Consider the following 24,398-nt stretch of genomic DNA (forward strand, 5'->3'; position numbering starts at 1 on the left):
TGCCGAAAGGGTTTTGGTTATTTTTGCTTAGTAATACTGAGTATTCCCGGAGAGGAGGGGCCCTGGGCGGCAGGCATCTGGACTGGGTCCCAGATTTAGAGAAGGTCTGCACTTCGGGGGACCTCTGTTTCCGCTGTCCCTCCAAGATTCGGTCTGGAAGAGCAGGTTTCCCCCGCCTAGCCCACCTTCTCTGGGTTCTTCTAACTGGCTCTCCTCTTCAGAGAGGAAAACGCGGCTCGGCGGGCTCAGCCTGTGGCCTCCCCGCAGAGGGCCCAGCGTCTGAATTCCGGGGTAACACAGCAGGAAGCGGATAGTGGTGAGGCCCAAGCTTAGTTCACTCATTGCGTGTTTACTTAAAATCCCACATAACAGAACAGACCAGCAAATAGTCACATGAAATACAACGGCACGCAGGGGTCAGTAGTGCGGTGAGTGAAGGGGCTGGGAACAGATCCTGAAGACGCGCCAGGATCTGGCGGCCGCTCCGGCCATCCTTGCTGGGCCCCGTGCCCTTGGGCCTGCAGCCCTCGGGCTCCCCAACTCAGGGTCGAGTTTACGTGACAGCGGCCTCTGGGAGACACGGGTCACTTCTCGTCGGAGCATCCCCACCTGGCTCCTGGACAGGATGCTCTCGGTGTCGGGTGCCTGCATGAATCAACAGAGACAGAAGGATGCTTTCACGCGGGCGCGTGCAGCTGCAAGCTGGACAGAGCCGGTCCGCCCGCCAGCTGTCTGGCAGCCCTGGGGAGCAGGTGATGGGCAGCGAGCAGGCCCCGGCCCGCCCCGGCCCCGCGGGGCCTTCTGGGAAGCGTAGTCCGCGCCTGCGCCGGCCGGAAGCGGGACCACCCTCCCGGGATGCGCGGCGCGGGGGCGGGCTCGGCCAGGCGCGGGGCGGGCCCGGGCGCGCCCACTCCGCCGCTCCCCCGCGGCCCGCGCTCGCGGCCCCGCCTCCTGCCGCGCGCAGCAGGGCCGCCCGGGCCGACGGTGGCTGCCTCCGCCTGTGGCCGCCGGAAGCTGGGCCGGCCGCGGGGCGGCCGCGCGGCTGAGTGCTGGGATGGCGCGCCAGGTAAGGCGAGCCGGGGCGGGGCGCGGGCCGATGGACGCGGCGGCGGGTCTGCTGTGCGCCGCGCGGCCGGGGGCGGCGGGGCGGGGAAGAGCCGGGACCCAGCCAGGCCAGCCCGCTGCTGAGGACTTCGTGCGCTGAAGTCCAGGTCCAACTCCGACCCCTACCCTCTTCCGGGACCCACGGACCCGAGTCCCAGCCTCCTGGGGAAACTCCTTCTTTGGACTTAAGCATCGCCCTCCCTCTCTGCGTGTTTCCTTTTTGCTACAAGGTATCCTGAGAGTGGTGGGCATGGAGGCCTAGGGGGAACTACTAAATCCGATACTTTTATTTTTGACAAGATCCTGGCTCCAGGGAGTGGGGAGGTGGAAGTGGAGAAATAGAAGATAAAACAGATTCCAAGTTTTATGTCGGTAAAATGCCTAGTGGTATATCCAAGAGCTGGAGGGAGCCCCTGGGCACCTTTGAGACTGAGTTTGTGGGCAGTGAAAATGCCAGTGGGGAGTTGCAGGGTTTCCTGGACAGGAGCTGGCAATGCAATTGTGGTGGCCTCTGAACTTTGGCCACCTTTAGGCAACTATGTTGGGATAGTGGTGAGGACCGTGTGTGGCCAGGTAGAGCAGGTACTGTCCCAGGATCTTAGCATGGCAAGTGCCTAACAAGCATCTTGGGAGAAGGGAGAAGCCAGGAAGCCAGATGGTACAGGCTAGGGCAGTCTCCTTTGTAGCTCTGGCTGACAGGGCAGTCCAAGGACACCCTTGCTCAGATATGCCCACAAACCCCATCCTAGGGCCTCCTCGTACAGTAGTTTTCTGTTCTGCAAAGTCAGGGGGTTGGAGCACTGGTTTTTTAAATCTAATGTGCAGGGAAGTATGCATTCTCATGCTATGTGACTGCTTGGAGAAGGTGGCCTGGATTGGCCTTGGGGAATGCAAGGTCACAGTGAGAGACAGGGCCTGTAGTCTTCATATCCAGTGTGACTCCTAGGAGCCCAGGACCTTGTAAGCACAGTGAGGGCAGTGTGGTACAGGGTCTGATCTGCTAGTCTGAGTCACCTGGAGAATGGGTCTAGACTAGCAAGGACTGTGAGAGGTGGGCAAATCCTCAGGACACTGAAGCTGCAGTTTTGCATGGGGCTAGTCATGCAGTAGAAGGCGTGTTTTAAGAGAGAGCTACAGTAGGCCTGGATCAGCCCCAAAAGCTTTGCTGTGTTGGTTGGGAGAGGAGAGCAAGGTTGAGCACAAAGAGGACAGTGGCTTTCCTTCCCTGAAGATGAGTGTTTGCACACTTACTTGTACACACACACGCGCGCGCCTCACTCTTCTTCCACTCAGAACCCTGAGAAGCCTTTGACAGGAGCACCTACCCAGGCCACAGTCAGTTCCCATTCGCACTTTATACCTCCATCACCCAGGAGTCCATCTTGAAGCTGAGGTGGGGAGACCTCTGGAAAGCATTGCTCACAGATGTCTAAAGAAGCCAGATATATTTAGCCTGGCGATAAAGAGTTCCTGGGAGGTTAGGAGTAGTGTGTGGTAGAGCCAGAGGTGGCAGGCTGTGCCCTGCAGGTGAATATTAGCAGGCAGATCTGGCTGCAGATCAGTCAGTATTTATTTTAGGTATTTTTCTTATATCAATTGATTTTTGTCTCCACACCATCCCTATGAGGTAGGATGTTGTGATCCCAGTGTTATAGATGAGTTTGCTAAGGCTCAAATGGATTTAGTAGTTTGGCTAAAATCCCATAACTAATCTGATGTTGTTCATTGCAACCCTAGGTTATGGTTCCCAGGAGAATCAACTTTAAGTTATCAATTCAACTGTGAGTTATCAAACTCACAGAAGACAGATAAATCAGGATGCTGTGATTTAAGGGTGTCTCCCAAATTTCATGTGTTGAGAGGTGCAAATTTGGGGAGGTGATTGGGTCTGAGGGCTCTGTCCCTGTGAATGAATTACTCTATTCATGGATTAGTGGTTATCAGGGAGCGGCCTTGTATAAAAGAGAGAGGGAGAGAAAGAGAGAGTGCCAGCCCCCTCGCCATATTATGCCCTGCATTAGGTTATGATGCAGCAAGAAGCCCTCAGCAGATGCCCTCAAGTATGGAGTTTTGAGGCTCTAGACCTATAAAAAATAAACGTCTTTTCTTTGCAAATTGCTCAGTCTCAGATATTCTATTACAGAAACAGAAGTGGACTAAGACACAGATTAAGCCAATTGCTTCAATGAAAAATAGAACTGACAATCAAACTGGAAATAAATGGTGGCCAGTTAAGTCTTCGGCCACCTGTCTTGTTTGTTTTGTACTGCTATACCAGAACACCTGACAGGGCAATTTATAAAGAACAAAGATTTATTTCACAGTTTTGGGAGATCACAAGTCTAAGATCAAGGGGCCGGGATCTGGCTCTTGTGGAAGGGGGAAGGGCAAGAGAGAAAGAGCAAGGGGCTGAACTCAGCCTTTTACCAGGAAATGATCTCAAGGTCATTAACCCACTCCCACAACAGTGGCATCAGTCTGTTCTTGGCCTGATGACATCATAAAGTTTCCACCTCTCAACACTCGAGTTAGGGGTGAGGTGTCCAACACATGGACTTGGGGGTCACACACCATAGCACCACCTGCAGTGGAATCTGCACGGGAAGCCTGGTCCTGACACAGAGCTGCTTGGGGAGCATGCAGGTCCGCTCCAGTGCAGAGCTGGAGTGGCCAAAGTGTCCACTGCCATTCAGGAAGAGCTCTGCAATGCAGGCAGAGCATGCGTGCTGCCTGGTCAAGGCCAGGGACACTCAGACCCTTGGGTTTGTGAGACAGTGCCACTCTGTTGGCACGCCTTCTCTTCAGGCAGCATGCATTGCTGTTGACCTGTCTCCACCTATTTTGTGCTCCTCCAGTCCCCCGAAAGGTCCACATGCAACACCTGTACACTCCTGACACTGTTGGGCGACACGTTGCTGTGCCACTGCTCTGGTTATTCCTTCAGGTGGTTAACTGTTCCCACTTGCTTTAACTTCAGCAGTGAGACAGTTGGACTGCAAATAGGGGCTTCCAGCCTTCTTGACTCTGTGACCCCTCTTTTTAACTTCCCCAGTCCCCACATGGTGGTATTCTCAGTGCATTAGGTTGTAGTTTTTTCACATACTTTAAATTAAATCCATATTACTTTTAAAGGACATGCATGTTGGCCGTCACAGCATCTGTACCTTTAAACTTAATAATCAAGGAATATAGGTAAAATGTGCCTGCTCAGTCCATAGGTGGCATTTATGTCCATTTGGACCCTAGGCCTATTGTGACAAGTCTGAAGCTCCCAGCAGCCTTCATTAGTTGGATACTGACTTGCTTTGATGACCTTTTGGCCCTGTCCCACTCTGCGATCCCCCATGGTTCCCAAGCCCTGGCTGGGTAGGTCTCTAGGAGGAAGAGGGAGTGCAGAGAGGCCCAGCAGATGGAGGGGAGGACTGAGGAGTGATGGGCCCAACACAGTGGGGCATGAGGTGGCCAAGTAATGGAGCCCTGTGCTGGGGTCCCCAGGAGCATCCAGGGCTCAGGAATCCCTAGGAGGACAAGCAGGTCGACAGGCTCACACCTGATTCATTACAGTGGGAGGACACAGCAGGCTCAGCAGTAGCAGGGCACAGGAGTGAGGTCAGTGGAAACTGGCGGATGGTTTCCCAGGGGCCTCCTCCAGATGCACCTGACACCGGATGCACTTCATTCTTCCTGCATGGCATTGTGACAAGCCGTGCGTTAAGTTGTGCATCTAGGCCGTCACTAGAGAGACTGTCTAGCTGGGTTTGTGGATGGTGCCCACAGCACCAGGGGGTGTGACTGCATGGTGCTAGCTGTCAGCTGTCAGGGTGACAGGCAGGGGAATACAGTGAGTGAGTGACAAGGCTGCCAGTTAGTAGCTGTGATGGTTTTTAAAATCACTGAGTAGATGAAAAAAGACAGAAGCTGTTTTCTTTGCTTTACAAGTGTCTTCATTTTCTTTATAATTTCTTTCTTACAAATCATAATTCGCCTTCATTTCTGAACCAGAAGGACACTTCTCAGAACTTACATTTTGCTTAATTTATACAAAGTTCATTTTTGCCTTAACTTTAAATTCTTTCCTGTCCATTTTCTGGGTGTCATGGTTGTTTTAAAATCTACTGAATGACAAATTTTAAAGAAACTAAGACAGAAGGGTTGCTTTTGCCTTAAAAAGCCACAGGGTAGCCGAAGATGAGCGTGGAAGGTGTAGAAATCGGATGAGTACTGGGTGTGTAAGAACTCCATTTCCAGAGCTGTCCAGGGTTCTGGGGTTTCTTCTGGGTACTTCTCTAAGAAAGGCACAGTGTCTAATAGACTCCCATCCCCAAGGAAGAGAGGGTGAAACAGAGGTCTGGGGTAGGGAGCGTGGCGAGGTGAGGACAGCTGCACTACAGCCTGGAGTGTCACTGGACAGGGGTCCAAGGAGGTCTCTCCAAGGGGACAGTAGGATCTTAACTTAGCCCCAGTAGGTTCTTCACTGTGCTGCTAAAAAGAACAGGACTGTCAGAAGCCAGGCACAGGGAGAGGTGTGGACGCCTCTCACCTGGGACTGGGGCTCGCCCAGGGTTGAGCTCTCTGAGTCAGGATTTTCCTGGGAAGAGAAGTGCAGATTCCCAGGCAAGCTTCCTCGAAAATCAAATCCCATGTCAATCATTTGATATATGGGTTCAGAATGATTCTTCTTGGTTAAGCATTCTAGCCATAAATCAGTTGTGGGCTCATCGTGTGGGTCTTTGAATCTAGTGATGTTTACATTGATGATGTTTCTGTTCTGGTTGACCTGATGCAAACATGCGCTGGAGGTTTTGTTCACCTGACTAAAGAGATAGTTTGACTGGTTCTGCTCGTACACCTGGGCCGCTGTCTAGTAAGGGTCTCTTTATCTGTCTCCTGGAGAGTCTACCTATGCAGAAGGGCTTCGTGGGCATCGCCTCATGGAGTCAGTGCCTGTGTACTGCAGGACGTGGAAAGTGAGGCAGGCTGTGCCTGGCAGAGCTGGGAGCTGGACTCAGCCTGGCAGCAGAGGGTCTGTGGAAGAGCTGTGCCCATAAGATTGGAATCTGAAGGTCAAGGACTTAAACACAAGTCAGAGGGGTCACAGGCTACTAGAGTGGCCTAGGGAGGGGGTCAAACTTTGTTTGATTCCTGAGTGTTGTAGCATCCCTGCTAAAAAAAAAAAAAAACAACTTTTTTTTTTCTTAATTATATAGATGTGCATCCCTATCCCTAATAAAAAATCCTGAAATCTAAAATGCTCCCAAATCCAAAACTTATGAGCATCATGCTACATGTGGAGAATCCCACACCTGAGCTCGTGTACCAGGTCACAGTCAAAAGGCAGGCACATTAAAAAATACCTTCAGGCCATGTGTATAAAATGCGTAGGAAACATAAATGAATTTCAGGTTTATATTTGGGTCCTGTCCCAAGTCTGTCTCATTATGTAGAAGCAAATATTCCCAAACTGGAAATCCAAAAGACTTTTCTGGTCCCACGTGTTTGAGATAAGGGATCCTCACCCTTGATAACTAATTGGTTTTATCAGCCAACTCTTTTTTATTTTAATCCTCAGCACTAGGATCTCAGGCCTTCACATTCTCAGGGAAGTGTGCTTATTAACTCAGAGAATCTCACAAGGTGAAGTCCAGGCTGGCCAGAGTTCTCATCCCAGGGTTGACTTTTGTGGGGCCTAGGGACTGGGTGACATGAGACTGTTGTAGTTTCCTGGGCTGCTGTGACAGAGCCACAGACCCAGGTCTTAAAGCAATAGAGCTTCATTCCTTCTGAGTCTGGAAGCCTGGAACTGAGATATCCATAGCTGCACTCCCTCTGCAGGTTTGAGAGCAGGCTCTTTTCTTGCCTCTCCCAGATCCTAGGGACCCAGGCTTTCCTTGGCTTGTGGCTGTCACTGCAGTATCTTTTCCATCTTCATATGGCCTCCTCCCCTCAGGGTCTGTCTCTGTGTCTCTTCTCTTTTTATACAGACACAAGTCACCTGGTTTAAAGGATCACGGTACTTGTGTGACTTCTCTTAACTAGTTACACCTGCAGTGACTCTATTTCCAAGTGAAGTTACATGCACCGATTTGGAGATTAGAGCTTCAACAAGTCCTGCTGGGGACCCAGCTGACTGCCAGCACCGTCTCTAGCCAATTCTTGTTGCTTCTGGTATCAGGTCCCACCCACCCACTGCTCCCGCTCCATCCCCATGTTCTCCCAGAGACGTGTGCAGGGCACTGAGCTGGGGGGCAGCTGGGCTGGCCCTGCTGGCAGGACTGCCAACATTCCCCAACCACCCTCAGGTGCCCATCAGCTTCATGGACTTGGCCGTGCGGTTCTCCGAGGAGGAATGGAGGCTGCTGGAGGAGCGGCAGCGGGAGTTCTACCGAGACGTGATGCGGGAGAACTACGAGACGCTGGTCTCCGTGGGTATGCCTCCACTGGCCTCCCTGGGGTGCAGGCGGCGAGTGCCAACTGAGAATGGAATTGGGGAGGCTGGAGTCCAGGAGGCCCCAGGACTGTAGGACCCCGGGCCCTCCAGGCCTTAGTCTTCTCATCTACGAAAGGAACAGTTTTAGGGGCCTCCTGAAAGCTGGGTGCTGGGCCGGGCCTCCCTGTTCCCGCTGGGTACCATTTGGTGAGGTCTGCAGTGACTGTTAGGTTCTGCTGCTCTGGTTCTTTGAGTGTGGGTGGCCCCACCAACATGCACAGAGATACTTGCACAGTATGTGGGGTGCCTGGGCCACAACTCGATTCTGGGACGGAGAGACCATTCTGTTTCCAGGGTGACTGTCCTTGCTTTTCTCCCCAGGGACAGATGAGCTGCTTCCCCTTTCTGCTTTTCTGTCACCTACGGAGCCTGGAGCAGCTATGGGAGGAGGGAGTCACGGTGATGAGGGGCAGGAGCCTCCTGTAAAGGGAAGCCCCCAGGGTAAGTCCTCTGGGCAGACTCTGGGCTCCCCCTCTTACTCATGGTCCTCAGGTGACACTGTGACCTCAACATGCTTAATTTAGCCCTCCCTACTGCAGCCCTCCCTGGCTTTGACCTGTCACTGCTCTGGACTAGGAGCATGTTACATATGGTCCATTCCACCGAGCAGTGCCAGAAGAACCTGGGGTCACCCTGGAGAGCACACCCACCTTAGGCCTGCTCCTGCCTCCAGCGGAACCCTTATCCCTGCCGTCCCTGCAGAGCCAGCCTGCGGCTCCTCTGATGGTAGACTTGCTCCACAGGGCCCAGATTGAGCAAGGCCGGGAGTTTAGGGGATTCCAGGAAAGGCAGAGGGCTAGCTGGTGGGGACAGCCCTGCTTGACATTCCCTTAAGAAAGGAGACAGGTGTAGGAGACCCCTGTGTCCCTATGCACACTGCTCCCCCCTGATCCTGGCTGCTCCTCCTGTGGTCGGGAGGGCTGCCTGAGGGACAGGTGCTGAGCAGACAGGGGCGCGGGGATCACTGTGGCCCTCCACAGGAAGACAGCCTCGGCACAGCCTGCACCTCACCGCCCTGGTGCAGTTGGTGAAGGGGATCCCAGAGTTCTTGTTCCGGGAAGTCAAGGGCACTGAGGACAGCCCTGAGAGCAGGGGAACCAGCCTGGATGGAGAAAGAGCGAGCCCTGAGGGTAAGTCAGCCAGCCAGGCCGGTCTCTGTGGCGCTCACAGCTCCTCCACAAGGTGAAGTCCAAGTCCACACCCTGGGCCCAGTGTGCCGCCCAGCTCCTCTCCACTCCTGCAGGGAGGCAGTCGCCAGTGGCTGTGTGCCAGCCCCTGGCTGTGTGCCTGGCCTCTGAGCTCTTGGGTGCGGTGAGCGCAGAGCAGCTTGGGCTTCTCACCTTGGCCCCAACCTGTGCCTTGGGCCCTGCGTGGTAGGTGAGCTGTGTTTATTGATGTCCTGCAGATGAGGGAGGGAGGGAGGCTGAGCCTTCTGAGTGGCCAGTGAGGCCCAGGTCACTTCCCAGTCAGTGCTGTTTCCACCTCTCCAGGCATCTGTCCTCCCCCTGGTCCCTGCTCACACACCTCAGGCCCCACCTCCCCACTCAGCTGGTGACAGATGAGAATGGAGTGAGCAGAGGCTGGAGGAGTGCAGCCTCGTCAGTGCGTGACCAGGGCTGTAATGTGGGGGTCAGCTTAGTGACAGCGGTGCCTAGGTCCCTGGTGTCCTGGCCATTGTTAGTGGAGCATGGCAAGGAAGGACCCCGGTGGTGACAGTGGCAGGAGCACCTTGGCATTAGTGTCTTCTCCCCCTCAACAGTGACCATGGAAGTGGAGTCTTGCCCTCCCCCAGGTCTGCTCAGCTGCCTTCCGGACAGCCCTGTGAGCCAGCCCAGCCTGGCCACTACACCGACCAGCAGTTCGTCCTCCAGTGGCCCGCCTGGAGATGGGGGGCCCGGAAGACCCCTCCTCATCAGTGAGTCTAATCCAGCAACGATGGGGACCATCAATACTTCAAGGTCCTCAACCCTGGAGTCAGGGAACTTGAACCCTCACCCTCTTTGTTTTCTCTGGGATTCAGTCTCCTCTGCTGCTGAGTGGGGGCGAAGGTCCCAGAGAGCAGGGCAGCATACTTTGCTTCTGGTCAGGAGACCAAATGGGAGGGGCGCAATGCCTGGTTCCCTGGAGGCCTCTCATCCACCCCTTATTGCTGAGGACCATGTGCATGTACACAGGCAGTTTCTGCCACAGGGCCCAGCAGGTAACTCACCTGTGTGCACCTCTTCTGACTCTCAGACCGTCTAATATCAAAGCCTAACCTCAGAGAAGGCCACAGTAGCCCTAGAATTTCTCTGGGGTCTCATTGTACCTTTAAAAATTCTTGCAAATTTTGCATTTGTCTAAATATCTTTTTATTAGAATATTTTGAAGTAATATGGAATAAGATTGGCATTCCCAGGGCTGGGGTTGAGGCTCAGTAGTAAAGCATTCGCCTAGCATGTGCAGGGTCCTGGGTTTGATCCTCAGCACCACATAAAAATAAATAAAAGAAAAGAAAGAAAATAAAGGTATGGTGTCCAAATACAACTAAAAAATAAATATTAAAAAAAAAAAAAAAAGATTGGCATTCCCCAAAACACAGCCTGCTTAGCCTCTGATTTCAGGTGTCATCCACCCACATGCCCTGACATTCCATGTGCCCTGATTTGAAAAGCACAAGTGTGAGAGTGGGGTCAGTGTGTTGAAGCTGCAGACATTACTTGCTGAGCGGTGTTCAGAGGCTGAGGTCTGGAGGAAGTGTCCGGGCTTGTTCGAGTGAACCGTCTTGGTATTTACAGTTGAACTAGAAGGAAACAGGGAAAGGTCCCCAGCCCTCCTGGAACAGGTCCTCCAAAGCTAGCTTCTGGGACTTGTCTGCCCCCAGGGAGTTGAGGAACTAGAGGCGTCTCTCCTCGTGGTGACTGGATCTGGTTGATCCCAAAGTGGAGCCCAGGCTAGAAAGGCCTTCCTTGTCTTCTGCAACAGAAACTGTGGACAAACCATGGCCAACAGGAAGGGGAGGCCCAGGAACGCCTGCTGAGGAGCTGAGCCCTCCCACCTGCAGCTCTGGCCAGAGGAAGAACCACCAAATCCAGGAGAGAGGGACCTCAAGGACTGGTGAGACTCTGGCTTTCCTGGGGATGAGATCAGGCCTGCCCTGGAGCTGAGTGGGCTACAGGGGAATAGTCAGTTTAGTCTTGTAGCAGCCTCAGTGGGCAGGCCTCGTCTGTTCACATGGGTGATTCTCAGCTGCCCAGAGATCCCAGTGACTGTAGAAGGTCTTATGTTGCCCTGTCAGGACTACAGTGACCTCAGTGACCTTGTCTGTGTGCAGGAATCTCTCCTGGGAATAGCCCCTTGCAAGGCCTCATCAACTGTCTGAAAGAAATCCTTGTGCCTGGGCCCCAGAATGCTGAGGCAGCACCAAACTTACTACCTGCTGTCCCTCTCCTGGGTGCATCAAGGTTGACCACGGTGAAGCCGGGGCCAGCAAGCCCACCCTGGCCAGGTGAGTCCTTGGGCATCTGATGCCCTCAGGCCAAGGGCTCCAAAGTGCCTGGAAAGCCATTCTGTAGCTATTTCTCTGTTCCACACTGTCTCCCTTGAGGATCATTACTAACCTGGCTGCTCCTGTATTCCCAATGTCATGTGACTGAAACCAGGTGGTTGTGTGTGTGTGTATGTGTGTGTGTGTGTGTGTGTGTGTGTGTGTGGTGCTGGGGATTAGAACCCAAGACCTTGTGCATGAAAGGCAAGCATTCTACCAACTGAGCCGTATCCCCAGCCCCAGGTGACTCTTAAAGAAGCATTAGGATAGGAAAAAAAACTCAGAAGCACGCATGCTGCCCTGGTTGCTCTTTGTTCTTCACTTTTCCTAACCTGGGACTCAGGAGAAGAGCCACAGCGCTCAAGTGTTACTTCCTGTTGACGCTTGGTGAGGTGCTCAGAGTGGCCCCAGTCTGGACAGCCAGGGGGGCAGGAGCGCTGGTCTGGAGTGACACTTTATTATGTCTTTTATTTTTTCTCTTTAAATACTGCCTGCATGTTATTTTATTTTTTGTTAAGTTTTATTTTTCTTTTTTAATTTTTTGGTTCTTTTTAGTTATACATGACAATACAATCTGTTTTAAAGGCTGCTGCAGCTTTGGTCCTTGGTTCACTCCACGGGGTCCGGGCGGGGTTAACTTCAACAGTGTGCCTCTTACACGCACTGTGTGTGTCACAGCCCCTTCAAAGTAGGCTGCGCTTGGGACCAGGGCACTGTCCAGTGCCCCGCCTCCTTCACTCTGCCTCTGAGTGCCTCTCCGTTCTCACCTGTCCTGTTCTGGGAGGGATGGTTGATAGGCATTTTTAAATTGGGCACCAAAATAACAGTGACTTAAACAAGACTAAATGAGGCATGGGAAGACCTGACTCACATCTGCAGATTTCTGGCCCTGTATCCTCACTGCACACTGGATGGATCCTGTCTGGTGTGAGGACTGGACTCTGGGCTCTGGTGGACATGTGTGCCTTTTTTCTTAGTGAAGACTGAGTCACCTTCGGGGGATCCTCCTCTCCAGGGTCTGCTGAACTGTCTGAAGGAGATCCCAGAGGCCCAGGACAGGTGTCCCAACCCCTCAGGAGCAGGGGACCTGCTGCTACAAGAGGATCCAGGGACCTTGAATAAGAATTCTGAAGGTAAAGGCCACCTGCTGAGCTGGGGAGGGAAGGAGCTGCCACAAGCAGGGCAGTGGGTGACCTTCCGCAACAAAGCACACAGGCCTCAGTCAGAGGGCCTGATACTGAGCACCATCGCTCTGCAAATGGAGCAAGGCACAGAGGAGGTGCCTAATCATTCTTGATCATTTCCCAGACTGGCTTTCATAGAACGAAGTAAAAGTTCAGAAGGAAGGAAGGGATGGTGGGGCAGGAAGCCAAAACATAGAAGCTGGAGTTGTAGCCCAATAGACCCTCAAGCCGTAATTGTGATTTGGGGTTCCTGGCAGTAGGTGGTGTGACTAGGATTTGGCCTGGCCTCAGATTGTCTGGTCTGGTAGTAGGACTGGGGCTTGGAGTACCCATCAGGTGTGTTTAGACTGGGTGGTTTGTCTGGCCAAGGAGAAAGATCTGATTTGGTGCTAACTGGACAGAGCTGACTTAATCCTTCTTTAGAAAGCTTCAGAGCAACCCAAAGGGACTTTGATGGAAGTAGGAATGTGACTTTGGTCTGTGCTGGCGATTAAGAAGTGACTGTACCCAGGCACAGTGACTGTTGTGGATGCAGAGGGGCCATAGAAGCCCCACCTCACCTCACAAAACCTGGGGTGAGTCCAGTCCTAAAACCTGGGCTGCCTGGTGACCTCCTTCACACAGGGTCCAGACACCTCCAGACCCCTCCTTCCTGCCCTGGTACCGAAGCTGGCAGCTCATTCACTGTGGTCAAGGTAGAGGACAGCTGGTCCCAGAGCCACTTGGAGCCTGTGTCCTGCCAGCTTGGTAGGCAGGGTCATAGCCTCTCTGCTACCAGAGACACCAAAGGGATCGGAACACACTGCTGGGGCCCCACAGCTCAAGGTAAGGCCTGGGATTGTCTTACCTTGTCTCCGTGGGACTGCGCTCAGAGAAGCTCCCAAAGCCCAGGAAACCTGCCTGTCCCTTGGGCAGGGAACTTGTCCCTGGGCTTCCTTCCCAAACAGTGACCTCAGTCCATGTCCTCAACCCAGGCCTTGCCCCAGCAGCCCTCTGGCTCAGTAAGGACCTTCATTGTGCCCTGAGGTCCTGCCTGAGGAAGATGGCCACTGCAGGCAGGTGGTTTTCCCTATCTCTGTCCTCAAGGCCAGGGACACCTTCATTCCCTCCGGAGAAGCAGAGAGAGGATCGAAGTACCCTCCAGGAGGGTCTGCTGCCCGGCAGGTCCCAGAGCTGGTGTAAGACTCATCAGCCCTGTAAGAGGCAGGCCAGGGGCAGCCAGCCAGGGACCAAGCCAGGGCCCGACAGGCAGGGCAAGGACCTGTGAGGGACGATGACAGTGTTCTCTCCTTTCCCAGCCAGCAGGGCCTCAAGCTCACCACTGGCAGCTCTGGAGGCCTGTCTGAAAGGCATTCCCCCAGGTGGGTCATCACCACTCCGGACACTGGCCACCTCTGTGTCCCAGCGGTCAGAGCTGCAGTCTCAAGGATCACACAGTGAAGGTAGACTGTGTAGTGGGCCTGGGGTAGCCTGTCACCATGCACACGGTGGAGAGAGACACCAAGGCCTCTGTTAGCTGTCCTCTCCAGCTTTCTGAAGCATGTACCTTCTTCCCACTGCCCTCTTCCGGGCCTGGCTCCAGGCAGCTCTCCAGCTTTGGTAGCACAGTTACAAGTCTTCTTGCCCTCTTCTTCTTGGAGAACTTTTTTTTAGTTAGGAGATGAAATGTGGGGTTTGGGGATTTGCATCTGTGCCATGGGAAACCCTGGAGAGAGAGACCTCAAGGCAGGGTCTCCTGGTGCCATCTACTCCATGGCCCAGGGGCCTCTTCTCCAGCAGGCTCTGCTGTGACCTGAAAAATGCTGTTTCCCGCAGAGGCCACCAAGGAGCCACCTCTGCCTCTGGGCCTGCAGGGCTATGTGAGAGAGAGTCTGGCTCAACCCTCAGGCTCCCGAGGCACCCCCACCAGCTTTTCCTCAGCCTGCAGCACCGATGGGGACCTGGATTTTGGGAGTCCTGGGGGGAGCCAGGGACAGCGGCCTGGAAAAGGTGAGCTACCAACCCTCTGGGACAAGATGTCATACAAGGCCCCTGCCCATCAAGGTCTCTGGCCCAGTCAGGTCATCAGCCCTGTGCCAGAGCAGAGATGGGGACATTGAGGCAGGAATGGACTTGTCTTGGACAGGGTGGGAGCAGGGGTCCATTTTAGTGACTTGGTCCAGAAAGACAGGTAGTATATTCAATTTTCCTATTGAGTTAAACTCTTCATTGTCCCAGCCACAAAGATATGCGAGACTGGCCTCCAGCTTAGGGGAAAGTATAGTATGCTTTGAATAAACCAGCTTCAGAGGTGTGCTTGGGGACCTGTGCCTCCCTGGGTCTCTCTGGGAGACTCATTCCTGGGGACTTGGGGCATTGGGGTCTTCCAGTGCTTCTGAGCATCCCTTTAGCCTCTTCCCCACCTGAATAATCCAAGTACTCTTGGCCTGTCTGTGTCCCATGGGTGCACACCGGGTACCTGCTTGTATCTGTGTCCTGGCTCCATCTCTAGTTAATAGAAAGGCCTAGAACTACAGCCTGGACTCTGGCTGGGCCATGCAGGCCTTCTTCTCAGTGCCTGAGTCCCCCGGAGGAACCCCTTGGGTGTGGGGCTTTTTGCCTGAAACGCAGCTGACTTGGCTTAATTTTTAGTTACTAATGGGTAATGAAATCAAATGTTTTTGTTCAAAAGCTACAGAAAGTTATATGGGAAAAGTAAAGTCTCTCTCTTTCCCCGCCCCACAGTCCCCATTGTGCCTCCCACAACCACCACTGAATCTGACCACCCTCCAGAGACACCTGCCATGACCAGCTTCTGTCTCCTCATGTGGACAGTGGCATTCCAGGAAGGTCCCCACCTTGCTTTTCATCTAAACATCTGCCATTGGCATGTTTCTACATTCTGTCCTGCTAACCCTTGGCCACCAAAACCACTTCATCTTGTGTCAGGGCAGAGTGTCCTGGGGTGCACTTCTTTTTCATGTGTCCTCTGCAGATAGACATGGGTTCTAAGTAACCCAAATGGAGGGGCCTTCACGCTGCCCTTCAGGAGCTTCTGGCGCAGCCCCCAGAACCAGCAAACACCCTCTGGTAGCTCATACTCTGCCCTCCACATGCATGTGGCTTTTGGTTCTAAACTGCGCCTGGGCCCAGAATTATCAGCACATGTCCCTCAGGGAGGAATGTGGACAGTACTGTCTGCTTGCCTGGAAAGGGGTCTTCCCTCTAGAATTCCAGCTCAGCTCCTTCCCATTGCTGGCACAACTCCATCACTAGGATACAATTTTTACAATGTATTTGTTTTCTCAAGTGGCCTGTGGCCTGCCATATGCAGAGGACAGGAAGCCTGCGGGGTTGCCTTCTTTTGAGTAATAAAGGAAGCCTTACTCACAGTCCTTAGGGCCACCTGGTGTGTTGCCATCCCTCACCATGGTGGCAGCTGGGTGCACTGAGGGAGCCTAGAACCACACCTGTGGCCAGGCTCCCCATTACTTCCTTCTTCCACCCTGGGTAGGCTTCTGTGAAGGTGGCCAAGGAGACAGGTCAGGCTTCTTACTTATAAGGCAGCCTGGACAGGGCCACCCCAAGCCAGGGCTGATAGATATTTGGGGCCAGGTCTCCATCCAGGGCCCTGAACTACCACAACACGTCCAAAGCTCTGTGCCTCTTCTGATGGCCCCTAGCCCTGGACGCTGCAGAAGAGGCAAGGCTCCAGTCACCCAAGAGGGCCAATGTTGGATCTTCACAGGATGCCTGCCAGGAAGCTCCCCACTCCAGGGGCTGGAGAACTGTCTCAAAGAGCTGCCGGTACCCAGGCAGCAGCCTGCCCGGGCTTGCTTCTCAGCAGCAGACAGGGAGCCCAGGAGAGTGGAACCTAAGAATTGGATGGCGTACAAGGAAGGTAACTCAGTGGTGGCCCTGGTACCTGAGAGTGGGGCTGGACAGCTTCTGTACCTTTGGCCTGGGCATGGCTGCCCCCAACTGTCTTGGGCCAGATCCACTTGAGCCAAGAAGATACTCTGGAAACAGCCAGGACAGAGGCTTGTTCTGAGGCCAGAAAGCCAGGTGGTCTGTTGAGCACACATACAGTCTCACTATCGAATGAGCGTGGGCAGAGTCCAGGACACGGACACCCTGGCCGCTATCCACTGCTGCACCACACAGGCCTGAGCAGGAACCCTGTCCGCTGAGCATCTTCATCCTGGCAAGCGAGCCCCACGTGGCATCTGAGGGCTCCCAGGAGTCCTTAGAGCTGGGTCCCTGAATAAAGAGATGCTGGAGGATCTGAACAGGCTCTCGTGGGCACCACTTCCCCACCCCATCTGAGACAGGCGGAGTGGGTGATCCCTTAAATTTGTGTGCCTGAGAGCCCCACAGTGGGCGGAATTCTCTGTCTATGCTTCTGTGGTAGCACAAGGCCCCACAGGGCTCACAGCCATTTTGGCTTCTCATTAAAACAGGACTGAGGGGTGAGGCCTCTGAGTCATCCTGCCTCAGACAGGGTGGAGAAGTGCCTGCTGGGAGCCTGCATCTGACCAGCCCACAGGCATTCACCTCCAGCTGCATCCGCACCTGCCACCAAGGGTTCAAAGAACAGGGGACCATCAGGCCGGAGCCATGGAAATGGCTGCAAGATGGTAAGCTGCCTCCAGTGTTACTGGCATGTTTTTCCTCCTTCCTTCTCTCTCATCCCTTCCCCAGAAGATGGAAGCAAGAGCCAGGCAGAAACTGAAATTGGTAAAAGAAAAAGATAAAGTGACCTAGTGCTGAGATCAGGGTGGGAAGACCATTGTTCTGTGCAGCCATCTGGTGGGCAAGAGCCCCCTTCCACCTGCTCTGTCCAGATAGATCCTTCTGGCAGCCTCCTGCAGGTCTGCAGGGGCAGGAGGATGGCTCAGCAGGTCCTGTGGCTTTTCTTATCCTCCTGCCCTTGCCAGCTGCTGGTCTCTGTGGTGCAGGGTAGAGGGACATAGACTGTGAGAGGCTACAGGACTCGTAGACCCAGGGCTTGGCAAGAACCTGACCACAGTGGCTTCTAGGGACTTGACACTTGTGGAAAGTTCCCCAACTGGCCTTCCGGAGCAGCCAGGGACATGGCCAGGCTTTGACTTCTCCATATGAGCTGGGGACTGAACCATGAGGGACCTGGTCATGAACCTGGTCATCAGGGCAAACTCCTAGCTGCCATCAGGTGATAGCCAGGTGGCTCTCTTGTCATCTGCATAGGGGCAGCCCCCAGGCCCTCCCCACTGCACTGTCTAGAGACCTCTCTGAGGGGGATCTTGCCTGTGAGGCCCTTGCGCTTCGCCTGCTTGGTGGGCCCTGGCCCTGGCCCTGGCCCCAGCCCCAGCCCTGGCGCCAGCTCAAGCCTCAGCAGCTCTGATGAAGATGCACGGATGGAACCCGAGCCCTGGCGGCCACCCCTTCAGGGTGAGTCTGCTGGGGCACGGGGCAGGGGTGACCATGAGCTGCTCTCCAGGATACTGGTCAGTGCTCTGATGCCAGCTTTGTTTGTGACAGAGATAGAGCACCTTCGCAGCTGCAAGCATCCAGTTCCTCTGTCCCCTGGCCCTGGCAGGTCCCCCAGAGGCAACAGTGGCAGCAGCCCTCGTGATGGGCCTGAAAGAAGAGAGCTTGAGGACCGCAGTGGCCTTGGTGCAGGTGAGCCTGAGTCCCTGCATGCATCCACGTGTCCCCACAGGGCCCGGGGTCCAGACTGAGTTCTCCAAGCCCCCTTGTTACTCTGCCTGGGGACAGAAAGTCCTCTACATTTGTGCCTGTAAGGGAAGCTGAGGCGGGAGAAGTTGGGGCCCTTGAGCAGGGTACCCAGAGCAGGGCTTGCGCGTGACTGGAGGCAGGATTCTTGGCAAGCCACTCGATGACACATACTTAATACTATATGTGCACAATAGGTATGAGTGTGTTTACAAAATGATAACATTGTCGTCGTGTAACTTTTTGAAAACTTGGCAGTCAACAAAAGAAACATCAAAAGCAAAAATTCTTGGAGGTTGTCCTGTCAAGAAAGTTAGAAATGCCACCTGCTGCCCCCAGCCACCACTCTACCACCCAGGTTTGTGACCCAGTGTTTGCTCCCAGTAGGAAAAGCAGAAGGGACAGGAGACAAGCCCCGGTCACCCAGGAGAGAAGAGGCTGCAGAGAGTGCCTGCCTACCCATCCCTCTCAGCAGTGCCGCAGGAGGAGGAGGTAGGGCCAGGGAGTTAGTCAGGGGCCGGAGCTACTCCGTCCACAGGCCTCGGCCTCTGCCTTGCGCCCCTGCACACCACATTCCTCATTGCCCCATGGCCCTGCAGAAGATGTCAGGAGGACTTCTTGTGGTCCAGGGGATGCCCCCAGCACATCCTTGGGGTATCTTGCTGGGGGCAGGACCTACCTAATGGATCCCTGAGCATAAGGCGGGAGCTGCAGAGGACACTGAGACACTCCAGCACAGCCCTCCTGCTGGGAACAGGGCAGGGGCTGCACACCAGGGCCTTTACTCATGTGCCCATTTCACCAGAGCCAGGGTCCCTGACGGGCCCAGTGTCCATCTTGTATCTCATTTAATCCTTGTTTAAAAGTGGAAAGCTCGATTTTTTTTTTTTCCCCACATTTCAACATCCTCATGTCAGAGTGGCTCTGGCAAAATTACATGTGTCCCTGTCCCAAGTGCCCTGTGCTCTTTCCACAGAGGCAGCGGGGCATCCCTGGCCTGCCCCTCAGCTGGAAAAAAGGCCCAGTTCCGGGGGAGGTGAAGAACCCAGAAGCCAAGAGCCTGGATGTGGAAGGCACAGTGTTGCAGGTGAGCTTGGTGGCTTCCCGGTCCCCTCTGCACTGGCCAGGACCCCAGCCTCCAGTTCCAAGAAGAAAACACCCTCCCAAGTTTGTTGTGCAGGTTGTGGGCAGGGAAAGTCTGACCTATGAGCCACTCCTGGTGTCCATTTCGCTTCAGTGTCTCGTTACAGGAACTGAGAGGGTTTCCCAAGACCTCGTGCAGTGAAGAAATTGTCCTGAATCAAAATTTGGGGTTTGAGGGGACTTCAGAGAATAGATGAGGAAACAGTGACCAGCACTGTTGAGTGACCTGGCCAGGGTCATCCCAAAATCTTTGGTTCCAAGTCACACTTCTGAGGAGCCACAGTGAGACAGGCAGGAGGTCAAGTCACCTGTTCCCTGGGTCACGTTGGGGCAGCCTCATACCAGGGACTTGGGAGTGTGGCCTGGAGTGGGGGTGCACTCTGGGCTGGCCCCTGCCCTCCCTCAGGGCAGGGCCACGTCCTTACTTCAACTGAAGAACTAGACCAGACAGGGCTTGGGGCCTTGGGGCCTTGGACCACTCAAGCCATCACTCTGCTCCACCTGCAGCTCTGGGGTGCTGACAAGAGAAGGGCAGAGCCTTGGCTGGGGCGCAAGAACAGGGGTAGCAGTTCTGTCCACCCAGTCGGCCAAGTGCCTTAAGAAATGGCAGGGTCTGGCCTCGGGCTGCCTGCAAGGCTTACCTTGGGAGAGCCCAGCTCCAGGGGAATTGGGGGTAAAGGATTAGATGAGTTTTCTTTTGTGGAGGGATACTAGGGGATTAAACTCAGGGGTGCTTTACCACTGAGTAATACCCCCAGGCCTTTTTTATATTCTATTTAGAGACAAGGTTAGCCTTGCTAAGTTGCTGAGGTTGGCTTTGAACTTGAGATCCCCTGTCTCAGCCTCCTGAGCTACTGGGGATTACAGGTGTACACACTGCACCTGCTAGATTATTTTTTAATATAATTTAAGACATCAAAATCTCTCAATCTGTAACTTTTGAGTGAGGGGGGCATTTGTATCCAAGGGCACTGGGTATTGAGTGACCCCATTGGAAATATCCTAATGGTTCTCAGCTGGACTCCTGGCCCATCTCCTGGGTGCTCACCCTCAACCCTAGCCTTGTTCCATTGGGGCCTTCTCTGGGCCCTTCTCACTGACCCCCCAGGGCAGGGATAGGTGGAACATTTGGCCCTAGTGGTGGCAGAGGAACGCACCAATTTTTTTTTTTCCCCAGAAGTTGAAAGACCACTGTCCTGAGAAAGCTGGTCACCATGGAACCCGTGTCTGGCTGGTCCTACCCATCAGGGTGGGGAATGGCAGAAGATGGCAATTTGGCTGTAATGAGGCGTAGCACCCGTGTTCTCTAGCCCGAGGCAACTTCCTTCACTCTAGAAGCCAGGCTGAGAGCAGGCATGACACTGAACACTAGTGCAAGGGAACTGGGGGTCAAAAGCTCCTTACAGCACAGAAACTCTAACCTTGTCCTCACTCTGGTTTTAGCCAGGACCCAAAGGAGGCAGCTCCCCAGGGACCCACCTGAGCCACCCAGCAAGTGTCCCCTTCCGGCAGCTGTCTCACCGTTGTGGCCAGCTGCCTCCCCGCAGCCACCATGCCCCTGTGGGAGGCCCCTGCGACAGGAGCTGCACAGTCTTGGTGCTGCGCTCACAGAGAAGCTGGACCAGCTGGCCACAGCCCTGGCAGGACTGGCTCAAGAAGTAGCCACCATGAGGACCCAAGTGGATCGGCTGGGGAGGCGCCACCAGGGTCCTGGGCCAAAGCGCCAGGCTTCCTGGCCCTGGTCACTCCCCCGGGGGCCTCGCTGGGCCAATGGACTGGGTCACAGACACGTGCCCTACTGGAGGCAAAAGGGCCCTGCCAGACCTAAACCAAAGATCCTGCGGGTCCAAGCAGAAGGCTGCCGGACAGGTGACCCCCTGGGACTCCCCAGAGGGAGGGTCCACCTGGTGCCCCCTGATGCTCCCCCAGCAGAACCTTCCAGACCCAGACCCAGCCCATCCCAGCAGCCCCCCTCCATGGCACCCAACTGCCACACTGTGCTGACTGGGCACCCCCTTCTCGGACATCCTGGGTGCCAAGGCCCTCTCCCCACTTTTGTGCCTGCTGCCTTACCCCCCTGATGACTCTTGCAACAAGTGCAGACTTGGAGCCACTGCCTGCAGGGGCAGCACCAGTCAGGGTCCGAACCAGGCAGGGATCTTTGCAGCCTGCTGGGAGAGCCCTCCGGGGACCCTCTGGGGTGGTGAACACAGGAGCCCACGGTGAGGCCCCTCAGCAGCTCAGCTGTCTGAGGGTGCAGGGCAGCCTGGGTGCCCCTTGCCAGCCCCAGGCTGCCCTCTACCAGGATGGGCCTTCCTCCCCTGCTCTGCTGGCGTCCCCTTGCCAGACGCCCGCCCTTTGCCCTGGTTGTGCCAGCTCAGTGGCGTCTGCTCAGGAGGCTGCTGTGGGGTGCACTCCTCACTATGCCTCTGGTGTCTTGGCTCAGGTTCAGTCAGATGCTGCTCCCTCCTGTCCTCACGAGGACCATCCACACTCAGGTGGTGGTGTGTGCGCGCACAGAGCCGTGTATCGGGACCATGAGGCCCTTTCCCTGACCACCGCCCCTCCTGATCTTGGAGCCCAGCAGAGGGCTGGGCCCTTGCTTTCCTGGAGTAAATGCTGGCACATGTGGTTTTGAGAGAACTCTGCCCTGCAATCTAAGCTGGATGACCAGTGTGGGTTCTAAAGGATATTAGCTGCTGAGGAAGGGCCCTTGACTCCTATAGGAAGGCACTTGGTGGGGGCCCACACTGGGCTGGACTGGGCCCCCAGTACAGTGGGGACAATGCAGCTCAGCATCCCACATAATGCACCTCTGGAGACGCCAAGGCACCTTAGCAGTGCTGCTCCCTAGGGGCTAGCCTAGGGCTACCCAACAAGTGCACAGGCTGGCATTGCATGCCCGAAGCCTGAGCTCAGGATCCTCAGGGTTGGTTCTTTCTGCTGGCCACGAGGGCAGGTCTGTACCGGCCTCTGTATACAGGCACAGAGAGGTGCCGTCTTTGTATCTGCAGTGTCTCGTGCATCTCTGTCTCCGGGTACCTGCTTTGTGTCAGGGTGCCAGCTGTGTTGGGGAGGCCTGCCCTCAGAGCTCATTTCAACCTGATCACTTCTATAAAGACCCTCTCTTTAAGTAAGGCCTGAGGTCCTGAGCACAGGCTGGGACACCGGCCCATAACACACAAGGGAATGGGGTCAGTCTTGGGTTTGTCTTGGACACCAGTGGCATGACCACTGTCACTAAGCAGGCTCCTGCCCTGCTGGGTGGGACAGACCAGCTGTGGCCCCGTCGTGGACACTGGACAGTGCTCCAGTGCTGCCCGCCTCATCTCCAGAGCTGGGGCTCCACCCACATCCTCATTTAATCTGAAGAACGTCCAGGAACTGTGCCAATGCACACAGGGCCCTGGGGACCCTGGGTGCCCCTGCTGAAGCCCAAGGCCACGAGGGCCCTCTGTCCACAATGACCACGCAAGCTGCTTTGCCCAGTGTGTCCCTAAGGCGTGGGCCACTGGAGACAGCTGTGACCTGATGCCCCTCCAGGTCCTGCATGGGGCTCACCCCTCCTTGCTGCTGGCTGCCAGTGGTGTCTCAGCAGAGCAGCCCGGGGCCGAGACCACCAAAAGGGGCATTTAAGGTACTTACAGGACCAGAGCAAGTGCCGAGGTGATGGCGAGGAAGTCAGCACGCGTCAGATTGTGTAGGCAGGGTGTTGGCTGGAAGAGTGGCCTCTCCGCTGTGCTGACAGGACGGGAAAGTCCTCAGCTCCTGTTCCAGAGTAGCACTGGGCACTTTTCAGCACCAGCAGGCAGGGGTAGGACGCAGACTGGCTGGAGAGGTGTCCCACGTGGGTGGCCCTTGCCTGGAGGGAGGGAATTCTGTCCATCTGCTGAAACACGCCCTCTCCTCTCTTCTCTCCCTTCTAAGCAGGGGCAGCGGGAAGGGTCCCACTTTGAGTGGGACATCAAGGTGGTTTTTGTCCCCTGGGCTTTACAGACAGCACATGAGCCCTATGCCACAGGGGCAAAGGGACAGTTTGGCACATGAAATACTTGCTCAGGGTTGCAGCTGCCATTGGTAGAGCTGGGAAGAGTTAGCATTCTCATTGCTGCCCGGCACTTGGCCCCTCCTCCTTGGTGCGCCACCTCCTCCTGCCTGAGTCTGCCCCTGACAGGAGAGTCAGGACTGACCCAGCCCAGGTTGTCCAGGGCTCACCAGACTACTGTGGTCACCATGGGATGTGAATGGTTAAATGGTAGGAAGTTCCCTGATGGGCAGCTGTGTTCATCTTGCAGGAAGCAGGTCTCTAGCGTCTTCCATGATTGCTAGCTGAAGAGCCTTCTAGAGTCTGATTTGATGAGAGGCTATATACAATATAGGTATTTGGTGCTGTGTCCAGCTGCTGTGCAGGGGCTCTTTTGGAGAAGAAATGTAGCCACTTTGAGGAAAACAGGACCTTTCTGAGGGGCCTGGAGGTGGGGACAACGAAGGCTCCAGGTCTGCATGCCACCATCCTGGGAAGCAGCTCCCAGCTGGCCTGAGTGCAGGTCCTCCCTCCCTCCCCACCCAGCTCATGAGGGGCCCTCCGCCTACTCCATCTCCCCCTGCCAGCCCAGGCCCTCATGAGGCAGGAAAGTGGGAAGGTCCCACTCAGATGTGAGTAGGTTTCCCATGTCCCCACCTAAGCCACCCCTAAGTGTCCAGTGGAATTGGGGGAGAGAGTACAGGGACCACAGTTCACTGCCTGTCAACACCATGCAGTTCACTACTCCCTCCTAAAGGGGCCTCAAGCACTGGTAGCCAGATTGCTCTTGGGTTTGTTAATACCTTCTTAGATATTGATGAAGCTTTATTTTATTCATTTATTTATATGCGGTGCTGAGAATTGAACCCAGGGCCTTACACATGATACGCAAGTGCTCTACCCCTGAGCCACAAACCTAGCCCCGCCAGATTGCTCTTGACCTCACATCTCCATGTGTTAAATGTGCCTCCTATCAACCATCTACATGTGGATTTTATCTCATAATCCATCTTAAATGTTATTCTGGGACCCCTTAACCCATTTAAATGTAGCAATTACAGATAATACTTAGGATTGAATGTAGCATCATAGTGTGTGCCCTGTATTTACCCCACATGTTCAAGGGTTTTATTTTTGATGTTGTCATTTATTTGGGATTTTCTCTTCTCCTCCCCCTCATTCTTTTCCTCTTTCCTGTCAAGTTTGGATTGACAGTGTTGCTATGGGTCGGCGGTG

General features: G+C 54.7%; 1 protein-coding gene across 9 annotated transcripts; it reads left to right on the plus strand.

The window, feature by feature from the left end:
* Positions 1-955: 955 nt before the first annotated feature.
* Krba1 (KRAB-A domain containing 1) lies at positions 956-24,245 on the plus strand. 9 transcript variants are annotated; one of them, XR_006848687.2, is made up of 19 exons: positions 956-1,066; positions 7,404-7,530; positions 7,913-8,032; positions 8,572-8,721; positions 9,351-9,506; positions 10,556-10,687; positions 10,905-11,078; positions 12,095-12,250; positions 12,926-13,126; positions 13,600-13,743; positions 14,117-14,290; positions 16,029-16,181; positions 16,741-16,917; positions 17,507-17,710; positions 17,859-17,941; positions 18,383-18,487; positions 18,972-19,082; positions 20,586-20,677; positions 20,708-20,818. XR_006848687.2 is itself a non-coding variant. In XM_046429855.1 (19 exons), the coding sequence occupies exons 1-19, from the start codon at positions 1,055-1,057 to the stop codon at positions 21,677-21,679; spliced, it is 2,961 nt and encodes a 986-aa protein (XP_046285811.1). In that variant the 5' UTR covers positions 956-1,054; the 3' UTR covers positions 21,680-24,245. The 9 variants fall into 9 exon arrangements, 8 of the variants coding, with proteins under 8 accessions (XP_046285811.1, XP_046285810.1, XP_046285813.1 ...); XM_046429855.1 differs by adding an exon at positions 21,585-24,245 and having other exon boundaries at positions 17,801-17,941; positions 18,380-18,487; positions 20,582-21,007; XM_046429854.2 differs by having other exon boundaries at positions 17,801-17,941; positions 18,380-18,487; positions 20,582-20,677; positions 20,708-21,351.
* The last annotated feature ends 153 nt before the right edge of the window (positions 24,246-24,398 follow it).

Source organism: Marmota monax, unplaced genomic scaffold (genome assembly GCF_021218885.2).
Source record: "Marmota monax isolate L192 unplaced genomic scaffold, Marmota_monax_Labrador192_F-V1.1 WCK01_AAM20220418_F8-fsc00193, whole genome shotgun sequence".
Classification (NCBI taxonomy): Eukaryota; Metazoa; Chordata; class Mammalia; order Rodentia; family Sciuridae; genus Marmota; species Marmota monax.